General features: G+C 44.1%; 1 protein-coding gene across 6 annotated transcripts in view; it reads right to left on the bottom strand.

The window, feature by feature from the left end:
• Window positions 1-1301: 1301 nt before the first annotated feature.
• The window catches only part of WNK2 (WNK lysine deficient protein kinase 2), a 168758-nt gene continuing 159703 nt past the window's right edge, over window positions 1302-10356 (bottom strand). For all 6 annotated transcript variants that reach the window (XR_013541698.1, XM_078385345.1, XM_078385347.1 and 3 more), the window contains one exon: window positions 1302-1547. Coding sequence is in view for 5 of the 6 variants with exons in the window: in XM_078385347.1 (XP_078241473.1) it covers window positions 1467-1547 (81 nt within the window). In the remaining variant the exon portion in view is untranslated. The remainder of the gene's footprint in view (window positions 1548-10356) is intronic.

Genomic DNA, 10356 nt, shown 5'->3' with positions numbered 1-10356 from the left:
TCCTGGACTGGATAAGACAAGTCAGGACATTTCTGCTTATAACCTAGACAAGATACTATTCGGGACCATAACTCTTGAGAAGCCCTGATGGCATACTGCGTATGAGAAGCCAAAAGATCTGAGGAAACATAGGTCCAAAATTATCCTCTGCTTCTACTCTGCATAGGTGTTTGGGGTATTTGCAGAGTATGTCATAGTTTGACCCCTCATTTGCTTTGACTACTAAATATGAGAAGAGAAAAAGAACAATGATGGATTAGACTAAAGGCTACATCAAAACCAACCATATATCTGTGAGAAGTTCATCCCCAGAATATGAGGGCAATTGCACCTCCTTATCGATACCTGCTGCTTGTATTTTATGGAGCAGCCTACTGGAGATAGTGATGATAGAGAGCCGCCTGCAAAACAAATCTGTGCACAACACTCAAACACTTTTGTGCTGAGCCACTGGGTCCTCACAGCTGTTGGGAGAGGTGAAGAGATGGGAGTCTAGGCATTTAGGCCACCACATCCAACAACGCCATACTCCTCCAGTGGAGCTCGTCCTGTAATTTGACACAATGAAGCACCGCAATTCCCAGAGGCTTTGGCTGGTATCCTGGGACCTGGTAGCCCCAAGGGACACCCAAGGATACTGACATGTTGGCAGAACTGAAGGAAAGTTAAATTAGCCATGATGTTGTCCCAGCAGCATCAATGGTGGCGGGGAGGGGGGGGAATGCCAACATCCTCTCCACTCTGGGCTCAGTGAAATAGCAGAGCATGGGATGCAGTTTTTGCTGCATTGGTGGGCTCCCTCCCTTTAACGACAGCTTTGCTCTGTTAATCACGTTTAACTGATCTCTAGCTAGTTTTGCAACTTATATTTAAAAGAGAAATGGAGATTTTTCCAGACGAAGTCAAAGTAGAATGTGGATAACAAGGTAATAAATACAATGATGTAGTTGCTCCTATGAATGAAACCCTACACCACTTTAAGCTGAGGGTGACATGAGATCAAGCCAGTCTTGGTCTCATCACAGGTAGCCTTCAAGCCCATTTCCAAAGTCCTCTTCCAGTGATCAATTCAGACTGTTGCAAAAACGGGCTGTCCCTTGCACAGCATCTCATTAGGTGGGGAAGAAGATGGGAGGGAAGCCTGCTTTTGACTGTGACCCCACCTGTTTTGCTGGATTCAGCTGGGCTCACCACTATTGTGTGGCCCATGGCAAATGAGCCTCAAGGGGAAGTTACCCAAGAGAGAATAAGAAGTTTTGTACCATCATGTGTGGGAGGAGGGAAGGATCATTCATGAGCCGTTTTCCCTCAAAATAATTATAGTTTATTTTTTGCATAATGTTTCAATTTCCAACTATAAATTGAAAAAAAAAAGGATTAGAAAGAAGTTACAAAATTGACTTGAAAGGATGAGAGTAGTAGAGTTCCTCTCACATGTCACATTTTCCAGCTGTTCTTCCTCTCTGTTAGTTGAAGTAAGATCTTGTGGTTGACCCTATATCTGAGCTTGGCCATATATCACTTTGTGGTGTTCTCTTCCTCAGGATCTGAAATAAAAATAAAAAAATAAATTTAAAAAAATCAAACCATGCATGATTACAGACCCAGATAGAGTATGATTCTTGATAAAAGCAAGCCACGTTTTAGGAATATCTCAGCTGCCTTAAAGAAACATACAGCCAAATTCCATCAAAATCAGGATAATCTCACATACACTGTGCCATGCTGAAAGCTCAATGAATTTGTTTGCTCATATCTAGATTCTGGCCAGGTGAAGCAAGCCAAGGGTCACCCACAAAGCCATTCAGTTTGGGCACAACAGTCATTAAGCAATCTGAACCTTTGATGTGACAGTGGATAGGATACTTCAGGTTTTGATGAAGATGGAAAGATGAAAGCATCCAGCAAGCCTTCATACTGGTGCATCTGAATGTGTATGACAGGGTGTACAAGGAGAAAAGCAGATCGATCTGATTTTTTGACATGGGAATTAGGACATTGAGAGTAAGTATGAATCATTTCCTCCCAAGGCTGGGAAATCCTACAAGAAGGAGTCATAACATTCTCATCATGAAGCACTACAATATTTGAACGGTTCAGTAGCCCTCAATAATGATTTTGAGATGCAGCGAGTTTAAAAGTGCTGACTTTTCAACAAGGTCAGTATCCCTGCTGGACTAACCATAATCCTCTTTGGAATATGGCTGCTGAAAGCACACGCATAGATAATTAAATAAGAACCTGTTTCCTTGACCTTGTAGTGAGGGTTGTCATGTGGCCAATGTCACACAAGCGGCCTACTGTTGGAGGGCTCTCCAAGCCAGTGTCAAGAGGAAGAACCACACAAGGGCAAAGTGGGAGCCTTGAAGCCTCCCCCACTGTAGCAAGACACATTCTTATTTTAATTGTACAAAATATTGCCAAATGTTTTTAATTAAAATTAAAATATGCAAGAGTTATATAAATGTATGTCAGGTGTGTGTAATATGTAAGTGCCAGTTTGCCTGTTATCTAAATATATGAGGATGAAAGAACAGGCAAACAACTCCTAAAACCCAGCTCCATGGCCTTTCTACAAGATATGGGGGCCAGTAGATATTTCCTCTGACCTCTTAATTGTACGAATGCCAAGCCAGAACCACTCGCTGTGTCCTCATATTATTGGAGGTGGGAGGCAGAGTTCCACAGAGAATTATACACACCCAAGGTAAGATTACATTCTTGCATGGCATAGTCCTACTTGAGAATGCATGATACTCTCAGCTGCCATTTGGCTTCTAACAAAATGAATGATAATTGGACCTCTCAGTCTCGATGCTTTTCTGACAGGATCAGAACTCTACTTATGTAAACCAGTTTGACTCTATTGGTATGAAAAGGTGGGAGATGTAAATAATATAAATAATAATGCAACAAAATGGTGCCCCCGTTGGTCAGAGCTCAGATATGTTGCTTTTGTGACTACAGTGCCTATGAGGGAAAAAGTTATATGACTTATATATAAGGAGGATTCAGACAGTGTCAAGAAAAATAGGTGTTGTTCATCTGGGACTCAGCTACACTCCATGTAGCCTGTACGAAGCAGTGATTCATCCAGATAGAAGGGGAAAGGACGGAAAGGGTTAAACATTACACATTCCCTGTGAGGCAGTGCTGCATTCCAGAGTGTGACCATGTTGGTTCCTTCAGACAAAACAAGCAATCATTGCATAGTAACTGCTTGAAGAAAAACAAAAAACAAAATGGGAGATGCATGACATATGAAGGGTTAATTAATATGAATAATTATTTCAGACTCTGATCTACAGCTACTCACAAGCACGTCTAAGTGATCTTACTGTGGGCTTACTTCTGAGTAGTCATGCACAGGGTTTGCACTGTAAGAAGTTCAAATGTTATCCAAGGTATTAGTTTAGATAGTCATAGAACTGCACAGAAGGGTGTAGGTGACGCGGCTGCTGGACATTAAACACTATTGTCAAAATATACTGACATCATGCGCTCACAATCAAAGCATGGATTAAGCACATAAGCAAATGGCAGTGTTTCCCCACTGCCCAGTCATGCTGAATAATGCAGAAGCAGATATTATTGACTTTTTGGCTCCAATCCTATGCACAGTTACTTGGAGGCAAGACCCATTGATCTTAATGGGAATGATTTCAGAGCAAGTATGCATAAGATTGTACCGTTAATTAACCAATACACACCAGAAGACCTTGGGAGCAGGCCTCTGGAACTGAAAAGTAGTGTAAACTAGGAGATTCATTTCATTGGCATCATGAATGTCCACTTCCATCAAATTTCCTACTAAAGAGAAGTTAGCGCGCAACATAACACTTTCGGCAGCTGTTCTCTTCCTGGTGGCCATGGCAGGTTCTCCTGGCAAATGGTCATCTTGGTGACAGGTCAAATAGTTAAGCAGCCACCAACAAAAGTAGTGGAGGAGTCAGAATCCTAAGATGATGATTAGAGTACTCAAAGCTAGTCTTCAGTGATCATCTGATCATGTTGGTTATGGTTTTGCTTTTCAACCAGTAGGACTAAGTCAAACTCTTCCAGATCTCAGAAGCCTTAGTCAACCATGTTCTTCAAGTATAATGCCAAGAAGCAAAATTCACACACAGCATGACCTCTTCCTGTGAGATGAATGGCCCCACTGACAAAGAGAGCTCATAGATTTTCAGTGGGTAAATAGAGGGAGATTACAAATAAGCCTTTTCTGTCTTACAGTGGAATGATGGCAAACTAATGCTCACTTCTCTTTCGCATCCATTTTGGCACTTCCAAATTCCACAGTGTTCAAACCTGCTTGGAAACATAATGGTTTTTCTGCTCATGAGGAATACACATGGATGAATAGATCCTTTTCATTCTCTTACACCTTAGTTTCTTTAGCATCAAATTCTTTCAAAACTCTTTTTGAATTCATGAATTTGGGCAAGGTCTTGTAAAAAAAAAAAAGATGACATGAAGTTCTAAACCATCTGAATGCCTCTGTAAGAGATGAAGAGCTTATCAGTAAAAAAAAAATTAAAAGGAGAAAACGACAGGTTACCTACCTGTAATTGTAGTTCTTTGAGTGGATCTCTGTGATTCACACTGTGGGTAATCCGTGCATGCACGGAGCCTGATCGGACATTCTAGAGCTTCTGTGATAGCAAAAAGATACATTAGTGCAGACCCCTGCCCTTCGGTATATGTACCTTGGCGCCAAGGCTCTCCCTTCATAAAACGAACAGGGCATGACAGTGGGGAGGCAGGGTTGGGATGTGTGAATCAAAGAGGTCCACTTGAAAAACTACAATTACAAGTAGGTAACCTGCCGTTCTTCTTCGTGGCCTCTGTGAATCACACTGTGGGTGACTAACAAGCTGTCTTACCCAGAGGAGGGTGTCACGCCAAGGTAGATGACAATACAGTGTGCCCAAAGTGGCATCAGACTTCTGTCGAACATCCAATCTATAATGGTTGATGAAGGTGGACCGCTGTGACCAGGTGGCAGAGGCGCAGATGTCCTGTAGAGAAACGCCTCTAAGAAATGCCGTAGATATCGCCAATGCCCTGGTAGAATGAGGGCAGATACTCTTGCACTGGGACTTGAGTGAGCCAATAAGCCAGCTGGATGGTGTAAGCAACCCACTTGGATATTCTTTGTTAGGTAATTTGGAGACTGTTAGCAGGAAGCTGAGAGCTGACAAACAGTCAAGCTGAGTGGTTGCATATGGGCTGTATAAAAAGCAAGAACACTCATTACATCAAACATATGGAGGATTTTTTCTTGCAGAGTAGACTGAGATGGGAAGAAGGATGGAAGAACCAAAGGTTGGGACAGGTGGAACTGGGAAACAACTATGGGTAGAAAGGAAATATCTACAAAGAGTCTGACCTTATCCAGGTAGAATTGGAGATACGGGTAGTCAGATCTTAAGGCCGCCAGTTCACTAGCACGCTGTGCTGAAGCAATAGCCATGAGGAATGCAGTTTTGAAGGAAAGTAATCTGAGGACAGTGTGCTGTCCTCTGAAGATGCCGACCACAGAGACTGGCGAAACATGGGTGTGCCCCAATATTTGCACAGGGAGAGAAAGACAGATTGGTCTAGTTCCCATTCATGGGCTTGGGACTCCTTGCGACTGAGCAAATTTGCGGGCTTGTTGTCCTGACCTGCTATATGTATTGCCATTAGGCAGATGTGATGGGCGAGGCACCATTCCCAGAGGTTGACAACCAGATAAAGGAGTGCCCCCTTCTTTGAGGATATAATACATAGTGGTAGTGTTGTCCATGGCTATCTGAACCACTTTACCTCTGTAAGGTGATCTTTGAAAGCTTTGCAAAATTTTATTACTGCGTTGGACCATTAGCGCAGGTACAAGCGCATGAGAGATAAAGGTACGGAGTAAGTCTAACAAGTTGAGATGTTTATCTAGTGGGAGAAAGGCTCAAGCATGTTTGGAGTCTCCTATATAGTGAGCCAGTCATGCAGGCAGTAATTTGGATTTTTGCAGGTTTACCACCAGGCCGAGATCCCAGAGAAGGAACAAAGTGAAGGAAATGTCTTGTTGCGCCTTGCAATGGGAATGAGCTACAAGGAGCCAGTTGTCGATGTATGGAAAGATGTGGATTTTGTGAAGTCTGAAGTATGCTGCCACAGGGGCCATGCATTTGGTGAATACCTGAGGAGCTGTTCCGAGTCTGAACAGAAGACTTTTGAACTGGTAGGTCTGAGTTCCTAGTTGGAAGCGTAGGTAAGGCTTGTAAGAAGGGTGGATGGAGACATGGAAATATGCATCTTTGCAAGAAGGTCTATTACTGTGAACCAGACCTTCTTGCATAGGAAAGGGAGGACGGATTCGAGAGTAACCATATGGAATTTTGTGGTAGTGATGTACTGATTTAGTTCCCTGAGATCAAGAATGGGTCGAAGGCCTCCATCTTTTTTGGGGATGGTGAAATAGCGAGAGAAAAAACCTTCGCCTGCTTGATGCAGCGGTATTAGTTCTAAGGCATCTTTGATTAACAATGCCTGAATTTCATCCTGGAGGGTTTGGGATGAGGGCGTGGTGGTGTGAGATGTGGAGGAAGCTGGTGGAACTCTATGCGGTTCCCACTTTTTATGATGGAGAAGACCCAAGAGTCTGTGGTGATGTCCTTCCACATAGGTGTTTTCAAAAGGCAGAAGGAAGGGTGTTTTGAGGTTGTATTGGAGCCTCAGCCGGCTGGACGACAAACATGTTGTTTAGATTTACGGTCATTGGACCTGGTTGCATACTGTTGACGCAGTTTGGCTCGATACTTTGGTTGTTGTTTGTAATAGGGCATGAAGTATGCTTTTCTTTGTGGTTCCTGCTGGAATTTTTGGTATACATTATAATGGTGCTGTCATTGGATGCGCTGGGGGGCACTGCTGATACGTAGGGTAAACACCCCAATGTCTGGCAGCTGTTCTCTTCTTTTGCACATTTTTAAGGATATCATCTGTCTCGGCATTAAACAGACCCACCCTGTCAAATAGGAGGTCTTCAATGCATGCACATGCATCCTCCGCGAGGACAGCAGTTGTGAGGCATGAAAAATGGTGAGGCGCTGTGGAGGTGGCCATGGAGCAGCAACGGTGTGTCTGGCTGACAACATTTGCTGTTTCGCCATTGAAAGGCCTTCTTTTTGAAAGGGACTTTGCCATTAGTTGGGTGTAAGTTTGAAAGTCCTCAGCTTGGGTGGAGGATCTGTATCTGCCAGGTCCAAAACTGGAGATATTAATAATACTGATGGCATCTGAGGTCTAGAGCCATGCTCAGACTTCTCGGGATCATGCCTTGAGTCTACTGACTGTCGATCTATGTCTACATCGAGAGGCTGGTCCTATAAATATTGGTGTTGATGTTGAGATGCCGGTGCCAAGGGCACATTGGTGGACAGCGGTTGATACTGAGGGTCATTGATTGGCATCAACATAGAAGGTGTGACTGCGGACAGAGGCTGATATTGAGGGTTTTTGGCTGTTGCAGGGATCGAAGATGCATCCGTAGACACTGTTTGGTATCGAGGATCTTTGATTTCAGAGGGGTTGATGTTGAGTTTGTGTCGAAATGGAGATTGCTGTTGGTGTCGAGACAGCTGTCAAGATTGAAAAGATGTTGATGGACCACATAGTATCATAGCGGAGTAAATGGATGCTGGAGACGCAGAGCGAGATGAATGCTCACAGTCTTCCTGATGAGTCGGGAACTTGCTGGTGCTGAGAACATGCCGGGGCCGAGGAATATTGATCAGCGTGCTTGGACTTTTTGGAAGCTGGCAGATAAGAAGTGCCTGGCTCTGAGTGATCGTGATGACAGGATTGATTCAACCCCAAAGTCTCCTGAGGAGGGGCAACATGTCCTGGACGCACGACAGGACCAGGAAAAACAGTTGGCTGATAATGCCTTTCTGACGGGCACTGATCAGGGCAAAGAGCATCTTGATGATGGTGCTGAGCATAATTCTTTCCCATGTGCAAGGGCAAGCGGACACTCTTAGAGGCTCAACGCCCATGCTGATGTGCTGGAAACCAAGGTGGTAGGCCCACTGGGGCAGGGTAAGGCACAGTCCCTGGCTGAGTTTGGTGTCATGTGGGCCTAGAGAGGCAATTGGGGAGGACGCACTCAGAGAGTCCGAAGAATGTTGCAAGTTGTCAGGAGAAGCTGTGATCTGTTCGATCCTCTGATCCCATTCGGGAGACTGAGAAGGGAACTGTTGGTGAGGTGGAAGTGGAACCAATACAGACCAGATCTCCTGACTCTGGTGGTTGTGGAGTCAAGGAGACAGCTGGAAGAGGCTTTGATTTCAAGGACTTAGTCTTCTTCAGAGGCGAAGGTTCAGGTGCTGAGGCAGCATCCATGGACGGTTTCCTCTTTAGTGCTGTCTTCGATGTTGAGGGCTGTGACTTCAACTGTTTGGTTTTATGCACTCGCATGACCGTGAATGTGGACAGAATCGGAGTGAGATGGAGTAGCTGCCTGCTCTTTTGCCACCTCAGAAACTGCTTTGTCCATAGCCTTAGCATGGGATATGGACTTGCAGGGAGGCTCTGGGTTTAGCCAGCTGGAGAGATTGGTCCCAGAGCCGAAGCTTAAGCCAAAAAAGATGGCTGCAGAAAATCCCGCGTTTAAAGTTTTTGCAATGAGGGCATGATGAGGTTTGATGAGTCTTACCAAGGCAAAAAAGGCATTTAGCGTGGCCACCTGAGAGTGGAATCTTGTTATTGCAGGCCACAGAGTGCTTAAATGAGCCAAAAGAGGCCATGAACTGAAGATCAGTTACAGGGGTGTGTGTGTGGAGGGGGAAGAATTGCTTCAGCCCTAAGGCCGGAGTGTATTTCTTCTTGGTCTGCAAATATAGTATTAGTAATAGCTGTTACATTAAGGATAAAATTTAAGAGAATTGAATAACTTTCCTTTTCTTTTGCTTTCAGTTTTCATGCAGAAGGAACGATAGAGGCTCTCAACGTGGCAGTTGAAAGAACCTGAAGGGAGAGCCTTGGCACCAAGCTACATATACCGAGGGGCAGATAGTCTGCACGAATGTATCTTTTTGCTACTGCAGAAGCTCTAGAATGTCCAGTGAGGTTCTGCGCAGGCATGGATTACCCACAGTGTGATTCACAGAGGCCACGAAGAAGAACTGTAATTCAGCACTGCAAAGTGGACTGACTATCTAGATATGCAAAGTCTGGCTTTTGAGAGCTAAATATTCAAAGCCCTCTGCCAAAATGGGTGGATAATTCTTTCTTCTTTTCATTTCCTTTCCTTCCTTCCCTCCCTCCTTCCTTATTTCCTTCCTTTCTTTAAATTCAATTTGTTTCCATTACATTTATTAAGAAATCCAGACATATCGGAAAGTATTATTGAAGGCTTTCACGGCCGGGATTCAATAGTTGTTGCAGGTTTTTCAGGCTATTTGGCCATGTTCTGGAGGTTTTTCTTCCTAACGTTTCACCAGTCTCTGTGGCCGGCATCTTCAGAGGACAGGAGTTAGAACTCTGTGTTCTGCTGTAGAAAAACCTCCAGGTGATGGCCAAACAGCCCGAAAAACCTACAACAACTATATGGGAAGTCCTTATCAGGATACAAACCAAATGAAAATTTCACCAATACCGAACTTTGAAGTGGAGATGAGTGCCCTTTTCCAGAAATCTCTACACCTGTTAAAAGTATTGAAGCAGACATTATAGAACCATCGTTTGCCTCCAGACTTATAGAGAGATTGTGGCGGATTTGTGGAGTAAAACATTTGAAAACTTCTCCTTATCATCAGCAGAGTGATGAATTAACGGAGCAGTTTGGTGGGACCATTCCAACTGAACTGTTAATAGAGGGGATGGTGAAAGGTCCATGTAGTGTTATTCATGAAATGGGTGACCTCAGTTCCATTAGTGAGGGAGATGAGCACCTGGGCAGGAAGGTGGTTCATGTAAATGCCCTTAAGCCATATTGTAGAGAAGAAAAAAATGTGCTCTTTACAATGAAAGCAGCTGATAAAGGAGAACATGAGTTACCCTTCTGGGAAGGGAGGGGTCAGCCAAAGTTCAACCCAGAAGAGGTGAAGATCAGCCCTGCCCTATCGATAAAACAGCAGAGTGATCCAAAAACATTGGTTAATAAGTATCAACAGGTTTTCTCCAGCAACCCTGGTGTAACTCAGGGAGTGTTGCATAGAATTGTTACTGGAAATGCACCCCCGCATGCTGTAACCCCATACAGGGTAACCCATGATAGTGTTCTCCCCCATAGGGAAAACAATGTTGAGAATGTATCTGTGAGACAATATGTAGAGGTGGAGAAAGGCATCCACTCTGAGGCTTTAAAGAGGGAAC

The sequence above is a fragment of the Pogona vitticeps genome, chromosome 2 (genome assembly GCF_051106095.1).
Source record: "Pogona vitticeps strain Pit_001003342236 chromosome 2, PviZW2.1, whole genome shotgun sequence".
Taxonomy (NCBI): domain Eukaryota; kingdom Metazoa; phylum Chordata; class Lepidosauria; order Squamata; family Agamidae; genus Pogona; species Pogona vitticeps.
The sequence above is the reverse complement of the archived record's forward strand: the minus strand, read 5'-3'. Positions and strand labels throughout refer to the sequence as shown.